This window comes from Nomascus leucogenys, chromosome 12, assembly GCF_006542625.1.
Source record: "Nomascus leucogenys isolate Asia chromosome 12, Asia_NLE_v1, whole genome shotgun sequence".
NCBI classification, from domain to species: Eukaryota; Metazoa; Chordata; class Mammalia; order Primates; family Hylobatidae; genus Nomascus; species Nomascus leucogenys.
Genome location: NC_044392.1, coordinates 20,461,629 through 20,482,827, shown reverse-complemented (window position 1 = coordinate 20,482,827; position 21,199 = coordinate 20,461,629). Strand labels below are relative to the sequence as shown.

Here is a 21,199-nt window from a genome sequence, read left to right as displayed (position 1 = left end):
AAAAATGTGTATTTTGCTTTTATTTTTGAAAGATAGTTTTGCTGGGTACAAAATTCTAGGTTTAGAGTTATTTTCTTTCAGTATTTCAAAGATGATATTCTGCTGTCTTCTGATTTCTGTTGTTCCTGTCAGTCTAATCATTGATCTTTTGTAGGAAATATGTCATTTCTCAGCGGGTCTGGTGGCTCACGCCTGTAATACCAGCACTCTGTAGGAGGTTGAGGCAGGTGGATCACCTGAAGTCAGGGGTTTGAGACCAGCGTGGCCAACATGATGAAACCCTGTCTCTACTCAAATACAAAAATTAGCCAGCCATGGTGGCAGGCGCCTGTAATCCCAACTACTCGGGAGGCTGAGGCAGGAAAATTGCTTGAACCCAGAAGGTAGAGGTTGTGGTGAGCCGAGATCACGCCACTGCACTCCAGCTTGGATGACAGAGCCAGAGTTCGTCTCAAAAAAAAAAAAGTCACTTCTCTTTGAGTGCTTTTAAGATCTTCCCAGTGTTTTTGTTGCTCTGCAGTTTCAACATTTAAATGTTTGTTTTTATAATTTATCCCAGTTAATACATATTATGAAGGAATCTGTGGATTCATGGTTGTATTTTGTTTATTTTTGAGATAGGATCTCTCTGCCACCCAGGAGTGCAGTGGCACAATCATTGCTCACTGCAGCCTCAAACTTCTGGGCTCAAACAATCCTTCCACCTCAGCCTCCCAAGTAGTTGGGACTACAGGCACATGCCAGTGTGCCTGGCTTTTAATTTTTTGTAGAGACAAGATCTCTCTGTGTTGCCCAGGCTGGTTTCCAACTCCTGGACTCAAGTGATCATTCTGCCTTGGCTTCCCAAAATGCTAAGATTATAGGTATGAGCCACTGTGCCTGGCCATATTAATGTTTTATCTTGTTCTTGAAAATGCTTGGCCATTATCTCTTCAAGTATGCCTAAAAAAAAAAAAAAAAAGACAGTTTCCTCTGTTGCCCAGGCTGGAGTGCAATGGCACAATCTCAGCTCACTGCAGCCTCCACCTCCCAGGCTCAAGTGATTCTTGTACCTCAGCCTCCCAAGTAGCTGGGACTACAGGTGTGTGCCACCATGCCTGGCTAATTTTTGTGTTTTTAGTAGAGAAGAAGTTTCACCATGTTGGCCAGGCTGGTCTTGAACTCCTGGCCTCAAGTGATCTGTCTGCCTTGGCCTCCCAAAGTGCTGGGATTACAGGCGTGAGCCACCATGCCCTGCCTTCAAATATGTCTTTTTCCTTCACCCTTTCATTCTGAGACTCCAAATTTATGTGTATTAGACTTTCACAATCTATTCTGTATCTCTTGGCCTCTCCATAACTTTCATCTCCTGTCTCTTTGTGTTGCATCCTGAATAACTTTTTCTGATCTATGCCTCTGCCTGCCTCTAATTTGCTGTTTTAACTTATCCATTGCATTTTTAAAAATTGATACTTTACGGCTGGGAGCAGTGGCTCACGCCGGTAATCTCAGCACTTTGGGAGGCTGAGGTGGGCAGATCACGAGGTCAGGAGTTCGAGACTGGCCTGACCAACATGGTGAAACCCCATCTCTACTAAGAATACAAAAATTAGCCAAGCATGGTGGCGCGTGCCTGTAATCCTGGCTACTCGGGAGGCTGGGGCAGGAAAATCGCTTGAATCTGGGAGGCAGAGGTTGCAGTGAGCCGAGGTCATGCCACTGCACTCCAGCCTGGGCGACGGCGAGACTCCATCTCAAAAAAAAAAAATTGATACTTTATTTTTGGAGCAGCTTTAGGTCTATAGAAAAATTGAGCAGAAAATACAGGGTTCTCAGTGAGAACACATGGACACAGGAAGGGGAACATCACACACCGGGGCCTGTTGTGGGGTGGGGGGAGGGGGAGGGATAGCAATAGGAGATATACCTAATGTTAAATGACAAATTAATGGGTGCAGCACACCAACATGGCACATGTATACATATGTGACTAACCTGCACATTGTGCACATGTACCCTAAAACTTAAAGTATAATTGAAAAAAAAGAAAATACAGGGTTCTCCTATATTCCCTTCCCTCTGTCCCTCCCTCCCCCAACTTCTAGTAACATGTGGCATTTATGTGGTACATTTGTTACGATTGAGGAACCAATATTGATACATTATTATTAACTAAAGTTCCTAGTTTACATTCGGGTTCATTCTTGGTACTGTACATTCTGTGTGTTTTGACAAATGTATAATAACACATATATTCGTTTGCTAGGACTGCCATAACAAATACACAGACTAACTGGCTTAAACAACAGAAGTTTATTTTCTTACAGTTCTGGAGGCTAGAAGTCCAATATGAAGGTCTTGGTAGGGTTGGTTTCTTCTTGTGGATGACTGTCTTCTATGTCTTCACATGATCTTCCCTTTAAGTTTGTCTGTGTCCTGATCTCCTCTTCTCATAAGGATTAGGGCCCACCCCAATGACCTCATTTTACCTCAGCTACCTCTTTAAAGACTTTAAGATATGAACTTTGGAGTGGGGCGGGGGACACAATGGAGGCCATAACAGTATGTATCCACCATTACAGTTTTATATAGAATAGTTTCACTGTTACAAAAATATCCTGAGCTCCACGTATTCATCTCTCTCCCCCAGAATCCCCGTTAACCACTGATCTGTTTAGTATCTCCATAATTTTGCTTTTTCCAATGTCATGTAATTGGAATTATGTAGTATATAGCCTTTTCAAAATGCTTTTTCCACTTAGTATATATTTAAGGTTCTTCAATGTCTTTTCGTGGCTTGATTACTCCTTTCATCACTGCATATTCATTCACTTTGTATTTCAACAAAACTGTATTTTTAATTTCTAGAAGTTCTATTTGATGACTTCACAGATTTGACTTTTTTTTTTTTTTTGAGACAGAGTCTTGCTCTGTCACCCAGGCTGGAGTGTGGTGGCGTGATCTCAACTCACTGTAAACTCTGCCTGCCAGGTTCAAGCAATTCTCCTACTTCAGCCTCCCAAGTAGCTGGGACTACAGGCTTGCACCATGGCACCTGGCTAATTTTTTGTATTGTAGTAGAGACAGGGTTTCACCATGTTGCCCAGGATGGTCTCGAACTCCTGAGCTCAGGTAATCCATCCACCTCGGCCTCCCAAAGTGCTAGGATTACAGACATGAGCCACCACACCTGGCCAGATTTGACTGTTTATTTTGCATGCTGCATGCCTGTTTTTGTGATTCCATGTGTTATTTCTTTAAACATTTCATGCATAGTTATTTCTGTATTTTGTGGCTGATAATATCTGAATTCCTCAGGGATCAAAATCTGTTTGTTGCTTCTGTTGTTGTGGTGACTTCTTTTCTTACATTTTTGGTGATCCATGATTGTGAGCTCATAATGGTGGTTCTTCTTCATTGGCTATCCTGGAGGCCTAAAGTGGAGAGTCTTTTCCTCCAGAAAGTTTTGGCATTGGATTCATCTGAAAACCAGGGGGTACCACTCACGTGGAATCACTTCAGTCTCTCTGGAGGGTTGTGTTAATGTGGGAGTTTCAGATTCATCTCCATTTTGCCACATCATAATGGACGCTTGCGTTCAGGGCAGCCTCACTTACTTGTTGCTCATAGGTTTTAGCTTGCTTTGTGTTTATGGAGGGGTTCTGTCATTACTGAGTCTAGTGAGCACCTTCTGAAAGTCCATTTTATCTAGGATTTCATTGTTTTGTAGGTGTATATCCCTTCAGACTGTCTAGTTGGACATCTTGCCAAAGCAGGATTCAGTTGCCTGAGTTTAGATATTGACCAATAGAATGATGGTGATCATGTTAGACACCTTCCAGTTCTCCTGGGCATCCTCTCAATTTCATTCTCAATCACTCACTCTTCAGAGTCAAATCTTGAGCCTTAGGCAAGTGACAGCATCTCATGCTGTTGGGAATGAAAAGTGAGGATGGTTAGTTTCGATACTGCCTGCATGTGCTAATCTGGATGACCTTTTGTTTCCCTGTGGTAGCACTGATGAAAATTAGATTTGAATTTATTTCTGAGAAGAAAAATCTGAAAGATCAGTGTGGTAAACCAAAATGGCACACGATTGCAATTTAAATCTCAGCTTGGCAATTTAGCAGCTATGTGACCAGTACAGATGATGTAACTTCTCTGAGCCTCAGAAGTCTCAATCGTATAGAATAACAAAAGCTACTACTTACTGATCATTTACAATATGCTAAGCACTATGCTAAGTTTTTGCATATATTTCTTATTTAATATTCAGTAACCTTATGAGATGTAATTATTATGCCTCTTTTAAAGATGAGAAAACTGAAACATACAGAGATTAAGTAAAACTGGGTTATTAATAAGGCCAAATTTAAATGAGATAACACGTGGTGTGTCAGGCACATATAAGGTGGTCAGTAAATAGCAGCTAGCATTATGATCACTAATAATTTTTGGATATAAAATTCTTTTATGTGATGTGATATAAATAAGATTCATTTGCTCAACAAATATTTTATGGAGCACTTACTGTGGCCATGTGTACTGCTAAATGCTAAGGAAACCGAGAGGAATAAGAAAGATATGGTCCAGAGATGGACACATAAACATTTACAAGTCAGCCTGGGGAGTGCTGTGATGGGGTAAGAATAGGGTGCTTTGGGAGTCAGGGAAGATATACCAGAAGAAATGCCCTCTAGGCTTATACCTGAAGAATGAGTTGGAGGTGAGGGACAGAAGGAATTGCATAGGTAGTAGTAATTGTGAAAGCCTGGAGGGGAGAGAGTGCGTGCTACTCTCATTTAAAGAAGTGAAAGGGTCGGGTGCAGTGGCTCATGCCTGTAATCCCGGCACTTTGGAAGGCTGAGGAGGCTGGCAGATCACCTGAGCCCAGGAGTTCGAGACCAGCCTGGCCAACATGGCGAAACCCTGTCTCTACTAAAAATACAAAAATTACAGTCCGGGCACAGTGGCTCACGCCTGTAATCCCAGCAGTTTGGGAGGCTGAGGCGGGCAAATCACCTGAGGTCGGGAGTTCAAGACCAGCCTGACCAATATGGAGAAACCCTGTCTTTACAAAAAGTACAGAATTAGCCAGGCTTGGTGGTGCATGCCTGTAATCCCAGCTACTTGGGAGACTGAGGCAGGAGAATCGCTTGAACCCAGGAGGTGGAGTTTGCAGTGAGCCGAGATCGCGCCATTACACCCCAGCCTGGGCAACAGGAGCAAAACTCCGTCTCCAAAAGAAAAAAAAAAAATTAGCCAGGCGTGGTGGCAGGCGCCTGTAATTCCAGCTACTCAGGAGGCTGAGGCACAAGAATCGCTTGAACCTGGGAGGTGGAGGTTGCAGTGAGCCAAGATCATACCACTGCATTCTAGCCTGGGTGACAGAGAGACTCTATCTCAAAAACAAAAAAAAAAAAGTGAAAGTATAGGGTGTGTATATAAGATTTTAGGAAAAATGTGGAAAGTGAGGCTGGAGAGGTGGGCAGGTGCCATATTCTGAAAGGCTTTGTAAACCCTACTGCAAGAGTTGGACCTTTATCTTTAGGGCATTGGAAAGCCTTTGAAAGTTTTTTTGTTTTTGTTTTTGTTTTTTTCCTGGAGTAACATGATTTAGAAAGACCATTCTGTGCTATCCTACAAAACATGTTCAAGAGTTTCAAAAAATAAAATAGAAAGATTACTCTGGGTGAATTGTGGGAATAATAATAACAATAGCTTTAAATACTTACTTCATTTAATCCTTATACTAACACTTGGAGGTAGGTCTTATTGTCTTGCTTTTACAGATGAAGGAGGAAAATAAGAAAGAAATTGGGACTTGGAGAGCTTATTTCACTCACAAAAATTCACACATGTAATAGGAAGTGGAGTCATGGACCTAGGTCTTTCTGAATCTAAAGCTGTATTGCTGAATCACCTTCAATTGGTTATGATTTGTTATAACCTGCTTTATGTTTACTCTGTGGGAAATTCTCATTCATTCTTATAGTATTATTAGCATATTCCGTGATAGTTTACAAAGCATTTAACGTCATTTTTTAACTTAGCCTCCTTTGAAACTGTGAATTAGGTGGTGGTGTCTCCATTTTGCAGGTATGAAAACTGAGGCTTGAGGTATGGTCCCATACACCTAGAAGGTGGCGGAGCTGGGACTTGAACACCAAGCTCTTGACGGAAGAAAACCTTCTTAGTGGGTATCTTGTGAGCATGCACACTTCCTTCTTGGGAGTGTGCCCTTTGTTCATTGTGTGAATGCTTATAAAGTTCTTTCCTTCCAGGTTTTGGAGATCATATTCACTGGAGGACACTGGAAGACGGGAAGAAAGAAGCAGCTGCCAGGTACAAGACATGGTTTTAGGTCATTTATGGTGGTAAAACACTTTTCAGCTATCAACTTAACGTTAATTTCAGGTGAAGGGCTATACCAAGGCAGAGCAAGAACTGAACAGTTGCCTAATTACAACAACAGCAATAATACTGGCTAACATTTGTAGTTGAGCCTTGAACAACATGGGTTTTTTTTCTTTTTTTTTTTTTTGAGATGGAGTCTCGCTCTGTCGCCCAGGCTGGAGTGCAGTGGTGCGATCTCAGTTCACTGCAAGCTCCACCTCCCGGGTTCACGCCTCAGCCTCCCGAGTAGCTGGGACTACAGGCGCCTGCCACCATGCCCGGCTAATTTTTTTGTATTTTTAGCAGAGACGGGGTTTCACCGTGTTAGCCAGGATGGTCTCGATCTCCTGACCTCGTAATCCGCCCGCCACGGCCTCCCAAAGTGCTGGGATTACAGGCGTGAGCCACCGCGCCCAGCCTTTTTTTTCTTTTTTGAGACAGGGTCTTGCTCTGTTACTCAGGCTGGAGTGCAGTGGTGTGATCTTCGTTCATTGCAACCTCCACCTCCCAGGTTCAAGTGATTCTTGTCAAGCCTCAGCCTCCCACGTAGCTGAGATTACAGGCATGTGCCACCATGCCCGGCTAATTTTTGTGGTTTTTAGTAGAGATGGGGTTTCACCATGTTGGCCAGGCTGGTCTTGAGCTCCCAACCTCAGGCGATCCGCCTGCCTCGGCCTCCCAAAGTGCTGGGATTACAGATGTGAGCCACCACGCCCAGCCAAACAACATGGGTTTGAACTGCACAGGTCCACTTATATGTGGATTTTTTTCAGTAATAAATGTATTGGAAAATGTTTTGGAGATTTCAAGCAGTTTGAAAAAACTTGCAGATGAACGGCATAGCCTAGAAACATCAAAAAACTTAAGAAAATGGTATGTTACAAGTGTATAAAATATATGTAGGTATTAGTCTATATTACCATTTGCTACCATAAAACATATAGAAATCTACAAGTTAAAATTTATCAAAACTTCTGCACACTGGCTGGGTGCGGTGGCTCATGCCTGTAATCTTAGCACTTTGGTAGGTTGAGGCGGGCAGATCACTTGAGCCCAGGAGTTTGAGACCAATCTGGGCGACATGGTGAGACCCCTTCTCAACAAAAAATACCAGTTACTTGAGGGGGCTGAGGTGGGAGGATCAATTGAGCCTGGGAGTTTTGAGGCTGCAGTGAGGTAAGACCATGCCACTGCACTGCAGCCTGGAAACAGAGTTAAGACCCTGTCTAAAAAGCTTCTGGCCAGGCATGATGGCTCACGCCTGTAATCTCAGCACTTTGGGAGGCTGAGGCGGGTGTTCAAGACCACCGTGGCCAACATGGTAAAACCCTGTCTCTACTAAAAATACAAAAATTACCTGGGTGTGGTGGTGCATGCCTGTAGTCTCAGCTACCAGGGGAGGCTGAGGCAGGAGAATCGCTTGAACTCAGGAGGCAGAGGTTGCAGTGAGCTAGATTGCACCACTGCACTCCAGTCTGGGAGACAGAGCGAGACTCTGTCTTAAAAAACAAAAATAAAAAATAAAAATAAAAATAAAAAAATAAAAAACTACTGCACACAAACACCTATAGACCACACATGATGCCATTTGCAGAAGGGAGAAATGTAAACAAATGTAAAGATGCCATATTAAATCATAACTGCATAAAAATTAACTGTAGTGTATAACATGACTGAAATAATTTTGTGGCCACCTCCTGTTGCTATGGAGGTGAGCTCAAGTATTGTGAGTATCCACTTAAAATGCTGTGCAACATTAATCTTCAGTGAGCAGTACGTCTCTCCAGTGTATCGTGTATCGCAGTATAACGTAGTTTCTCAGATGGGCGCAGTGGCTCACACCTGTAATCCCAGCACTTTAGGAGGCCGAGGTGGGTGGATCACTTGAGGTTAGGAGTTCGACACCAGCCTGGCCAACATGGTGAAACCCTGTCTCTACTAAAAATACAAAAAACTTAGCTGGGCGTGGTGGGCACATGCCTGTAATCCCAGCTACTTGGGAGGCTGAGGCAGGAGAATCGCTTGAACCTGGGAGATGGAGTTGCAGTAAGCCAAGATCATGCCACTGCACTCCAGCCTGGGAGACAGAGCGAGACTTGGTCTCAAAAAAAAAAAAAAAAAAAAAAAAAGTAATCTCTTACAACTCTTGCATATTTTTCCTGGTATTTAGTATAATATCATAAACCTAGAAAATACCATGAAACCCATACAAGGTGCCATTCGTGATGCTGGAAGTGTTCCCAAGAAGTAGAGAATGCTTATGACATTACAAGAAAAAATTGAATTGCTTGATATGTACTGTAGACTGAGGTCTACAGAGGTAGTTGCTTGTCGTTTCAAGATAAATGAACCCTTTTTCTTTTTTTTTTTTTTTTTTTTTTTGAGATGGTGTCTTGCTCTGGCCTGGCCAGATGAATCCATTTTGAGAGTTGAGGCAGGAGGATTGCTTGAGCCCAGTAGATTGAGACCAGCCTGGGCAACAAAGTAAGACCCTGTTTCTACAAAAAAAATTTTTTTAAAAGGTAAATCCAGCGTAAGGACCAATTGTGTAAAAAAGAAAAAAAAAGAAAATTCATGAAGTTGTCACTGTAGCTATGCCAACAGGCGCAAAAACCTTGCACTTTTTGCCAAATGCCTTTTTATGTGCATAATATGTAGCTTTTATGTGGGTACTATAAAAAGGCATACCTATTGACTCTAATATGATTTGAGAAAAAGCAAAGTCATTATATGGCAACTTAAAGCAAAAAGAAGGTGAAGGATCTAAAGCTGGAGTATTTAATGCCAACAAATGATGGTTTGCTGATTCTAGAAAGAGGTTTGGCTTAAAAAATGTCAAGATAGGCTGGGCGCAGTGATGCCGGTAATCCCAGCACTTTGGCAGTCCAAGGCGGGTGGATCATTTGAGGTCAAGAGTTTATGACCAGCCTGGCCAACATGGTGAAACCCCGTCTCTACAAAAAATACAAAAACTAGCCAGGTGGTGGTGGCCCATGCCTATAATCCCAGCTACTTGGGAGGCTGAGGCAGGAGAATCGCTTGAGCCTGGGAGGCGGAGGTTGCATGAGCCGAGATCCCGCCACTGCACTCCAGCCTGGGTGACAGAGTGAGACCCTGTCTCAAAAAAAAAAAAAACAAGATACAGGAGAAGCAGCTTATGCTGACCAAGAGGCAGCAGATGAATTCTCAGACACCATTAAGAAAATCATTAAAGAGAAAGGATATCTGCCTGAACAGGTGTTTAATGCAGATTAAGGTACCCTACTCTGGAAGAAAAAAAAAAAAGCCACAAAGGACATTAATAGTAAGGAAGACCAACCTGGGCAACATGGGAAACTCTGTCTCTACAAAAAAATACAAAAATTAGCTGGGTGTGGTGGCACACACCTGTTGTTCCTGCTACTCAGGAGTCTGAGGTGGGAGGATTGCTTGAGCCTGGAAGATTGAGGCTGCAGTTAGCCATGACTGCACCACTGAACTGTAGCCTGGGCAACAGAATAAGACCCTATTTCAGTTTTTAAAAAGGAAAAAAAAAATAGGAAGAGAAGCAAGTACCAACATTGAAGGCAAGAAGAGACAGGCTAACTCTACTGTTTTGTGCAAGAAAACCCAGCACATTGGGAGGTAGAGGTGGGACGATTACCAGAGCCCAGGAGTTTGAGTCAGGTTTGTCATCAGAACTGCCCTTGTCTATAAAGCTGTTAATCTCCAGCCTCGAAGAGCAAAGATAAACACCAGCTGCCAGGTGTTAGGTTGTGCAATAAGAAGGCTTAGGCAACAAGAACCCTTCTTCTGGATTGGTTCCATCAATGCTTTGTCCCTGAAGTCAGGAAGTACCTTGCCAGTAAGAGACTGCCTTTTAAAGTTCTTTTGATATTGGACAGTACTCTGGCCACCCAGAGCCCCATGAGTTCAACACCAAAGGCAAATAAAAAAGTCTATTTGTGGCCGGGCCCAGTGGCTCATACCTGTAATCCCAGCACTTTGGGAGGCCGAGGTGGGGGGATCACCTGAGGTCAGGAGTTCCAGACCAGCCTGACCAACATGGAGAAACCCTGTCTCTACTAAAAATACAAAATTCGCCGAGCGTGGTGGTGCATGCCTGTAATCCCAGCTACTCAGGAGGCTGAGGCAGGAGAATTGCTTCAACCTGGGAGGTGGAGGTTGCAGTGAGCCGAGATCACGCCATTGCATTCCAGCCTGGGCAACAAGAGTGAAACGCTGTCTCAAAAAAAAAAAAAAAAAAAGTGGTCTATTTGCCTCCAAACACAATATTTAAATCAGCTACTACATCAGGGGGTGATAAGGACCTTTAAGGCTCATTACACACAATACTCTATAGAAAACAGATTGTCAAAGCTATGGAAGATAACTGCAATAGAGAGAACATCATGAAAGTTTAGGAGGATTATACCATTGAAGATGCCATTGTTGTTATAGAAATAGCTGTGAAGACCATCAAGCCTAAAACAATAAATTCCTGCTGGATAAAACTGTGTCCAGATGTATACAAGACTTCACAGGGTTTATGACAGATAATCAAAATCATGAAAGATTGTGGATATGGCAAAAAAAAGGTGAGGGGTAAAGGGTTTTAAGATATGATCTTGGATAAATTCAAGAGCTAATAGACACCAAACCAGAGGAATGAACAGAAGATAACTTGATGGAGATGAGTGCCAGATGATGAGGAAAAACATGTAGAAGAGGCAGTGCCAGAAAACAGATCTGGCAGAAGGTTCTAATTATTTAGAGCTGCTTTTGACTTATTTTACAACATGGACCCTTCTAAGATATGTGCCCTGAAACTAAAGCAAAGAAAAAGGATTGGTATCGTATAGAAACATTTTTAGAGAAATGAAAAAGCAACAAAGTCAGACAGAAATTATAATATATTTCCATAAAGTTACACCAAGTGTGCCTGCCTGTTCTGCCTCCCCTTCTACCCTCTTCTGCCTCTGCCATCCTGAGACAGCAAAACCAACCCCTCCTCTTCCTCCTCCTCAGCCTACTCAGTGTGAAGACAAGGATGAAGACCTTTATGAGTATCCATTTCCACTTAATGAATACTAAACATATTTTTGCTTCTTTATGATTTTTTCCCCCCTGCTTCCCGGAAAGATTTTCTTAATAACATTTTCTTTTCTCTAGTTTACTTTATTGTAAGAATACAATATATAATATTACATTCAAAATATGTGTTAACTGAATATATTATTAGTAAGGCTTCCGGTCAATAGTAGGCTATTAGTAGTTAAGTTTTAGGGAGTCAAAAGTTATATGCTGATTTGTGTCAGGGGTCAGTGCCCCTCATCCTGGGGTTGTTCAAGGGTCAGCTGTACTAAGTGCTGCTGTGCATTAGGCATTAAATTATGCAAATCAACTCATTTAACTCTCACAACAACTTTTTGAGATTGGTGTTATTGTTATCTTAATTTTAGAGATGAAAAAAGTAAGGCACAGTTTTTTCTAAGTTTACTAAAATAACTTGCCCAAGAGCACACAGCTAGCAAGTGGCAGACCCAAGCACTCTGGCTTCAGAGCCTGTTCTTTAAACCTGTATACCATACTGCCTACTAGAGTCAAGTTGAATAGTCTATAAAGTCTCAAGTAGGTTTAGTTTATGCACAGACAATTCAGTGCATAAGGAGGAGGAAAAGGCAGGGCAGGGGAGGGAAAGCTAAGCACTGGTCTGTGTTTACTTTTATTTTTTTGAGACAGAGTTTCGCTCTTATTGCCCAGGCTGGAGTGCAATGGTGCGATCTAGGCTCACTGCAACCTCCGCATCCCGGGTTCAAGCAATTCTCCTGCCTCAGCCTCCTCAGTAGTGGGATTACAGGCACACGCCACCCCATCCGGCTAATTTTTTTAAAAGTATTTTTAGTAGAGACAGGGTTTCACCATGTTGGCCAGGCTGGTCTCGAGCTCCTGACCTCAGGTGATCTGCTCTCCTCTGCCTCCCAAAGTGCTGGGATTACAGGCGTGAGCCACCATGCCAGGCCTGTGTTTACATTTATTTAACCCTCACAACAACGTACTAGATTGGTAAACCTGTGAAATAACTGTTGTTATTTTATAGAAGGGGAAATTGAAGTACAGCAAAGTTATATAATTTGCCAGTAGTTACAACACTAGTAAGTGGAGGAGCCAAGACTTGAATGTTTTTTACTATACTGTACAAGAGAGATACAAAGACCCCAGTATATGTGCATCTACAATATACACACATGCACAGGCACACTCACATTTCTGCACCTACCATCCTATAGTGCTTGCTGTTTATACAAGAGATCCAACAGTTTCATGGCTCTGGGTCTCAAACCTTCTGCAATAATAGAGTTGCCAGATTGAGCAAATAAAAATAAAAGATGGCCAGGCATGGTGGCTCATGCCTTTAACCGTAGCACTTTGGGAAGCCGAGGCGTGTGGATCACCTGGGGTCAGGAGTTTGAGACCAGCCTGGCCAACATACTGAAACCCTGTCTCTACTAAAAATACAAAAATTAGCCAGATACGGTGGCGCACACGCGTAGTCCCAGCTATTTGGGAGGCTGAGACAGGAGAATCGCTTGAACCCAGGAGGTGGAGGTTGCAGGGAGCTGAGATTGTACCACTGTAGTCCAGGCTGGGTGACAGAGTGAGACCCTGTCTCAAAAAATAATAATAATAAAATAAAATAAAAGATGCAGGCCAGGCACCTTGGCTCACACACCTGTATTCCCAGTACTTTGGGAGGCAGAGGTGGCACAATTACTTGAGCCCAGGAGTTTGAGACCAGCCTTAGCAACATACACCTCATCTCTAAAAAAGAAAAAATAAATAATAATAAAAAAAGATGCCCAGTTAAATTTGAAGTTTAGATAAGCACCAAATAATTTTAAATATATCTATGCAATATTTGGGACACACTTAAGCTTAAAAATGTTTTTGGTGTTTATCCGAAGTTCAAATGTAACTGGGCATCCTATATTTTATCTGGCAACCCTACTAAGGAGAAAAATTCCTATTTGTCTTTCAAGTTCTAAGTCAAATGACTATTTCTACATAAAGTCTTCAGTGATTTCTCTGGGTAGTTTGTTTTTCCCTTCTCTTCTTTTATAACCTCACCTGCATCTATCCATTATAGTATTTATTACTCTGATTGTAGGCGCCTGATCCTTCCCATTCAGACCTTTTATCTTTTGTGGGGAAAGCGTTTTATGTTCATCTCTGAATTCCCAACCTTGGAGATGTTGAATGATTGAAATGGTAATTGAATAAACATTTACTGAGAGCCAGTAGGTTTAACAGGAGGAATGAAGGAGAACCAGCATTTATCAATTGCCTTCTATATGCTAAATATAGTGCTGATTGCGTACAATATTTAATGCCCCTTAGGCCTTACTAGTAAAATGGACGGGCAGTCTTTGGCCGCAGGAAGATCACATTCTCCTGAGGCCTAAACATTTGGCATAAATAACTGATGCCATTATAGTCTCTGTATCTCCTTTCTGAGAAAGCTGAACCTGGGCCTAGTTGGCGTAGAACTCCTGTTTCCATAGAAACAAGAGGGTCTGTAACAGTCAAAGGAGACAGGAAGAGCAGTTTGCACTTCCGGCTTACGTCGGAGACGCGTACAACGCGGAAGTTGACGCAGCGCGGTTGCCTACGGTCGCTCCCGGAGAGGATGCCGCTCGTGGTGTTTTGCGGGCTGCCGTACAGCGGCAAGAGCCAGCGTGCTGAAGAGTTGCGCGTGGCGCTGGCTGCCGAGGGCCGCGCAGTGTACGTGGTGGACGACGCAGCTGTCCTGGGCGCAGAGGACCCAAGCGTGTACGGCGATTCTGCCCGTGAGAAGGCATTGCGTGGAGCTTTGCGAGCCTCCGTGGAACGGCGCCTGAGTCGCCACGACGTAGTCATCCTGGACTCGCTTAACTACATCAAAGGTTTCCGTTACGAGCTCTACTGCCTGGCACGGGCGGCGCGCACCCCGCTCTGCCTGGTCTACTGCGTACGGCCCGGCGGCCCGAGCGCGGGACCTCAGGTGGCGGGCGCGAACGAGAACTCCGGCCGGAACGTCAGTGTGAGTTGGCGGCCACGCGCTGAGGAGGACGGGAGAGCCCAGGCGGCGGGCAGCAGCGTCCTCAGGGAGTTGCATACTGCGGACTCTGTAGTAAATGGAAGTTTCCAGGCCGACGTACCCAAGGAACTGGAGCGAGAAGAATCCGGGGCTGCGGAGTCTCCAGCTCTTGTGACTCCGGAATCAGACAAATCTGCAAAGCATGGGTCCGGTGCCTTTTACTCTCCCGAACTCCTGGAGGCCCTAACGCTGCGCTTTGAGGCTCCCGATTCTCGGAATCGCTGGGACCGGCCTTTATTCACTTTGGTGGGCCTAGAAGAGCCGTTGCCCCTGGCGGGGATCCGCTCTGCCCTGTTTGAGAACCGGGCCCCACCACCCCATCAGTCTACGCAGTCCCAGCCCCTCGCCTCCGGCAGTTTTCTGCACCAGTTGGACCAGGTCACGAGTCAAGTATTGGCCGGATTGATGGAAGCGCAGAAGAGCGCTGTCCCCGGGGACTTGCTCACGCTTCCTGGTACCACAGAGCACTTGCGGTTTACCCGGCCCTTGACCATGGCAGAACTGAGTCGCCTTCGTCGCCAGTTTATTTCGTACACTAAAATGCATCCCAACAATGAGAACTTGCCGCAACTGGCCAACATGTTTCTTCAGTATTTGAGCCAGAGCCTGCACTAACCAGAGGAGGTAGGGGGGGAAGCCGTGGCTTCTGATCTCCACTCCACTTTATTTCTCTGGGAAGAATAGGCTGCAGGTCTCCAGAGCATATCGATGCAGTACTGTACTAGAGCTGTTGTGACTGATTCAAACTTTCCTGCATACCCCTGTGCCAGGCCTTGGGTTTACAGCATAAGTTCAGACTAAAGAGAATGGAGAACTATTGTGGTGCAACCTGGCAAATCCCGCCAGTGGACAGAGCTGAGGTGGACAGGGATTACCTAGATTGGATCCTGCTTGGGCTATCACAGAGCATTGACCATTGGCTTCCCTCATGTGAGGCGTGGGAGAGCAGACTGGACAGATGAGAATTGTTTTAAAACAATTGTGAACAGAAACTGAAGATGGCACAGTTCTACATCTGCACCTGCCCTTTTTTCATACCACAAAAGTATTTTTTGAGTACTGTACTGACTTTTTGCTAGTCTCTGTTCTGGGACTGAGTTCACAGATAAATCCATTGGTTTGTATCCTTGGGAAACTTTGTTTTTGTGGAAGTAAGAAAGTTATCTACTAGATTATTTCCTCTAATAAAATCTTTTAAAATAGTCTACTGGAATCTCTTTCACTTAATCTTCCCTGTGTAACTTCATGTAACATTTTAGGTATACTTGTCATTGTTCTGCCTTTAAGTGAAGTAGTATTTTGATAGTTCTGAGAGAGTAGATGTTTTGATCTACTCTACAGTAATTATGATAATTTCCGTAACTGTTTTGCGTCATTCTGCATTTCAAGGCAAATATCATTGTAAGCTTGTCTTTCATTCTTCATGGATTTCATTGAACAAACGGTAGGTACCTACTTTAACAGTGGCTGTGAATTTCAAAGACCAAATAGATACACTATTTTTGCTCTTGAGATATGTGGTGAGAAGCCGGGTGTGGTGGTTCATACTTGTAATCCCAGCACTTTGGGAGTCCAAAATCGAGTCAGGAGTTCGAGACCAGCCTGGCCAACGTAAAAACCCCGTCTCTATTAACAATACAAAAATTAGTTGGGCGTGATGGTGTGCCTGTAATCCCAGCTACTCTGGAGGCTGAGGCACGAGAATCGCTTGAACCTGGGAGGTGGAGGTTGCAGTGAGCTGAGATCACACCACTGCACTCCAGCCTGGGCAACAGTGAAACTGGGTCTGGAAAAACAAACAAAAAGAGATAATGTGGTGAGAAATACAAGTAAAGGAATTAGGCCGGGCGCGGTGGCTCATGCCTGTAACCCCAGCACTTCGGGAGGCCAAGGCAGGTGGATCACAAGGTCAGGTGTTCAAGACCAGCCTGACCAACATGGTGAAACCCCATCTCTACTAAAAATACAAAAATTAGCCGGGCATGGCAGCACGTGCCTGTAATCCCAGCTACTCAGGAGGTTGAGGCAGGAGAATTACTTGAACCCGGGAGGCAGAGGTTGCAGTGAGCCGAGATCGTGCCACTGCACTCCAGCCTAGGTAACAGAAGGAGACTCCATCTCAAAAAAAAAAAAAAAAGATAGGTTGAAATGGGCTAGTGGTCAGAGGATGATGACAAAAGACAAAATGCTTTGGAAACCTGGTGAAGAGGACTAACTAGCTGTTGGGAGAGGTGGTTTTGGAAAGGTTTTACAGAGGAGTTAACATTTGAACCATCACTGTAGAATAAAGTCAGTAAAGGGCCAAATGGTAAATGTTTTTAGGCTTTGTGGACCATCAAATGCTGTTGCTACTTATAGATGGTAAGTAAACAAATAAGCATTAATGTATTTTCATAAAACTACACTGAAATGTGAATTACAATTAATTTTAACATATCACAAAGGAGTCTTTAGATTTGCTTTGCAAACATTGAAAAATGTAAAAATATACAACAAAATATTTGCATATCATGGGCCCTATGGAAGCAGACAGTGGGTTGGATTTGGCCTGCAGACCCTAGTCTGCCAACCCTGCTCTAGAAGGATAAATAGATGTTTGCCAGGGAGAAAAGAGAAAGCAAGACATTCTAAAACATGCGTGCTCTGAAACTATGGAGCTGTTAAAAGATAGGGTAGATGGGCTGCCTTGGTCGATGGTACATTCCTAGCTCATCAGGTAATCTATATCACCTTTTGTTTCTGATAAACAGGATTCATGTGTGAAATGGAAGTTTGGATGAGGCAAACTCAAATGGCTTTTTCCAACCTTCATTCAGTTGGTTATTGATTGAATTGGGTTTAACCATGGATTCTGGATTACCATTCTAAATTGAAGTAGACTGTAACTGTCAGAAAGAACATTGGTTTTGGAGTTGGACTTCTGAGTTAGCTAGTAAGTGGCAGAACCTAGGTTTTTGTTTTGGGTTTTTTTTTTTTTTTTTTTTTTGAGACGGAGTCTCGCTCTGTCACCCAGGCTGGAGTGCAGTGGCTCAATCTCGGCTCACTGCAAGCTCCGCCTCCCGGGTTCACGCCATTCTCCTGCCTCAGCCTCTCTGAGTAGCTGGGACTACAGGCGCCCGCCACCACGCCCGGCTAATTTTTTTTTTTTGTATTTTTAGTAGAGACGGGGTTTCACCGTGGTCTCGATCTCCTGACCTCGTGATCCGCCCGCCTCGGCCTCCCAAAGTGCTGGGATTACAAGCGTGAGCCACTGCGCCCGGCTTTGTTTTGGGTTTTTATTTTTATTTATTTATTTATTTTTGAGACAAGGTCTGGCTGTCTCCCAGGCTGGAGTGCAGTGCTGTGAGTAGCTGGGACTATAGGCGCACACCCCATGACCAGCTAAGTTTTGTATTTTTTTGTAGAGACGGGTTTTCACCATGTTGCCCTGGCTGGTCTTGGACTTGTGAGCTCAAGTGATCCTCCAGCCTCAGCCTCCCAAAGTGCTGAGATTACAGGTGTGAGCCACTGTGCCCGGCCTAGAACCTAGATTTTATGGGGCCAAATATTTACTCTATTGAGCATCTCAGCTTTCTCATTTCTATTGTGAGACCATTAATAGTATCTACCCTAGGGTTATTTAGAGGATTTAAATGAGATAATGCATATACAGCACAATGTCATATAATAAACGTTCAGCACATTTTGGCTATTATGGTTACCTATATCCTACTACCCACCTAAACTTGCCCTGCTCATTTGGTTTACAAGCTTTTACAAGTATTGGAGGCAGAAGTCCATCCAGATGTGAGGTAGGCCTAAGGTGAGGTGACTGAATGATTCATTTGACACTTATTAAATGAGTTAACTTATGTATATTTACAGTAGTGCCTGGCACATGGCAAATGGTATATAAGTGTTTGCTATCAATAATATATGTGTCAGACGTAAGGGATATAGAGGCAGCTAAGAGTTCCTTGTCTTAGGAATCTCCAAGTCCAGTGGAGGGAGATGTGTAAATAATAGGTACAGATCAATATGTTAAGTGCATGGTAGCTATTAATACAGCGTATGTTGTTATGGTGACATGGGGTTGTGTGATGGAGAAAGCTAATGGCTACCTACTTACATGGGGTCTTCCTACTGTCATTTGAGCCAAGGCTTAAGAGCGTCCTCTAGCCAGTCTGTTTCAGGTGGATTGCATTGCTCATTGTGAACAGTTTCCTCCCTGGTTATGAAAATTATATTGTAGAAAAATCATGAAATACAGATGTAGTGTAGGAAAACATCCACAGTCCCATCATCCACAGAAAGCTGCTATTACTATGTTTTGGTACATTTTCTTTTAGGCTCTTTTCTCTGTACATATTTTATAATTAAAGCCAGACTATAGATAAATTTGTATCCTAGTTTTTTATATAAGCTACCAATGAAAAATTATTTTCAATGATTATATAACAATAATCATTTAGAAATACTGTAACATTTTGTTTGTTTTGAGACAGAGTCTGTTCTGTTGGCCAGGCTGGAGTGTAGTGGTGCGATCTCAGCTCACTGCAACCTCTGCCTCCCAGGCTTAAGCAATTCTCATACTTCAGCCACCCCAGTAGCTGGGACTACAGGCACGTGCCACCACGCCCAGCTAATTTTTGTATTTTTAGTGGAGACAGGGTTTTGTTATGTTGGCCAGACTGGTCTTGAATCCGTGGCCTCAAGTGATCTGCCCACTTCAGCCTCCCAAACTGCTGGGATTACAGACACGAGCCACCGTGCCCAGCCCTCCCTAACTTTAAAGCCCAAATTTGCAGAATTTACAGAAGTGTTAGAATTTAACAATAATTTTGTTACAGCAATTATCTATTATTATTGAACATTTAAGTTGTCTAAAGATTTTCCCAATTGAAATAATACTACAGAAATGTCTTCATATATTAATCTTCATCATTAAATTTCAAGAAGTAGAATTACTAGATTATAATTTCTTTGTTTTGCTTTTAAGTGGACTGCCCCTGATGGTGATTATTCATAAATCCTGGTGTGGAGCTTGCAAAGGTAAGTGCAAATGCTCAATCTAAATTCAAAACTCAGATGTGTTGTTAAATATTAACATTTAACAAATATTGGCACTGACTCTGGCCCAGCACTACTGACTGTTTAACGAATACTAAAGAAATATATGACATAGATTTCCTGCCTTCATGAAATTTGCAGTTATATTTGGAGGGGATTTTAGGGAAGTTAAGGTGATTAAGATACAGTTATGTCACGTATGGGATTAAATGCTAAAATGTCACATGAACAATACATATTAGAGGAAGCTGAAATGTACAGACAGAGACATGAGAAGGAAGTAGGAACCAAATTAGAACCCAAGTTATCTGACTCTGTGGCATGTATTCTTTCTGCTATACTACCTTGCCACTTCCCCAGCCAGGTTTTTTCTTTTATTTGGTATGCTGCACTTAAAATCCTAGACGGAAAAGGAGTGTAGAAAATAGTGGAAAAGGCCAGGCACAGTGGCTTGTGCCTGTAATCCCAGGTTTGGGAGGCTGGGCTGGGCAGATCACTTGAGGCCAGGAGTTGACCAGCCTGCCCAACATAATGAAACCCCACCTCTACTAAAAATGCAAAAAAAGTAGCTGGGTTTGGTGGCATGCGCCTGTAATCCCAGCTACTCAGGAGGCTGAGAATCGCTTGAGCCTGAGAGGCGGAGGTTGCAGTGAGCTGAGATCGTACCATTGTACTCCAGCCTGGGTGACAGAGTGAGACTCTGTCTCAAAAATAATAATAATAATAATTGGAATGTATGTGTATATATAACATATATACACACATACATATATGTATACACACACATATACACATGTGTGGCACACTGTCACTCTATTGTCTTTCACATCAATGGTTTTTGAAATGTAACTATAAAAAGCAAATAATGCTTTCCCCCCTATTTGTATGCCATTATCCTTATTTTATAAATGAGGTAACAGCTTCAGAGAAATGAAGTAAGTCACTGAAGGTCACATAGCTGTGCAGGTTCAGAATCCAGGTAGCCTAATTCTTGTTTTTTAGAGTGTAAAAAAAAGTTTATTATATGAATCAACTAAACAAATGCCTAAACTACCAAAGAGAAATAGTGACGCTATGTTTGTTAAGGTTTGGTTGTGACAATGATGTTTTTTCTTCTATTCCAAAATCTTTTTCCCCCCAGCTCTAAAGCCCAAATTTGCAGAATCTACGGAAATTTCAGAACTCTCCCATAATTTTGTTATGGTAAATCTTGAGGTAAGACTTTGAGAGTTTCTCCTTTCTGCTATGATTTTAAGACTTTTAAAGTTAGTATCATTCATGCATATTCATTACAGCTTCGTTAGTGGTATAAAGTCAAATTTATGTATGTGTTTTTCTCTTGACCTCTAATACTAAGGCTTGCATCAGATATGTTAGAAAGCCATCTAACATCTATTTCTGGGAGGAACTAGGAGAGGAGAGATTGAATAAGATGACTAAATTTTTTTTTTTTTTTTTTTTGAGATGGAATCTGGCTCTGTTGCCCAGGCTGGAGTGCAATGGTGCGATCCTGGCTCACTGCAACCTCCTCCTCCCTGGTTAAATCAATTCTCCTGCCTCAGCCTCCCAAGTGGTTGGGACTACAGGCGTGTACCACCACACCAGGCTAATTTTTATATTTTTAATAGAGATGGGGTTTTGCCATGTTGGCCGGGCTGG

At 43.0% G+C, this 21,199-nt stretch overlaps 2 protein-coding genes across 2 annotated transcripts in view; both read left to right on the top strand.

The window, feature by feature from the left end:
* The window catches only part of TXNDC12 (thioredoxin domain containing 12), a 37,856-nt gene that overhangs the window by 10,279 nt on the left and 6,378 nt on the right, over window positions 1-21,199 (top strand). Inside the window, exons 2-4 of the mRNA XM_030823907.1 lie at window positions 6,264-6,324; window positions 19,470-19,522; window positions 20,682-20,755. Of these exons, the coding sequence (XP_030679767.1) occupies window positions 6,264-6,324; window positions 19,470-19,522; window positions 20,682-20,755 (188 nt within the window). The remainder of the gene's footprint in view (window positions 1-6,263; window positions 6,325-19,469; window positions 19,523-20,681; window positions 20,756-21,199) is intronic.
* KTI12 (KTI12 chromatin associated homolog) lies at window positions 13,951-15,698 on the top strand. Its single transcript, XM_030823906.1, has one exon. The coding sequence runs from the start codon at window positions 14,042-14,044 to the stop codon at window positions 15,104-15,106; it is 1,065 nt and encodes a 354-aa protein (XP_030679766.1). The 5' UTR covers window positions 13,951-14,041; the 3' UTR covers window positions 15,107-15,698.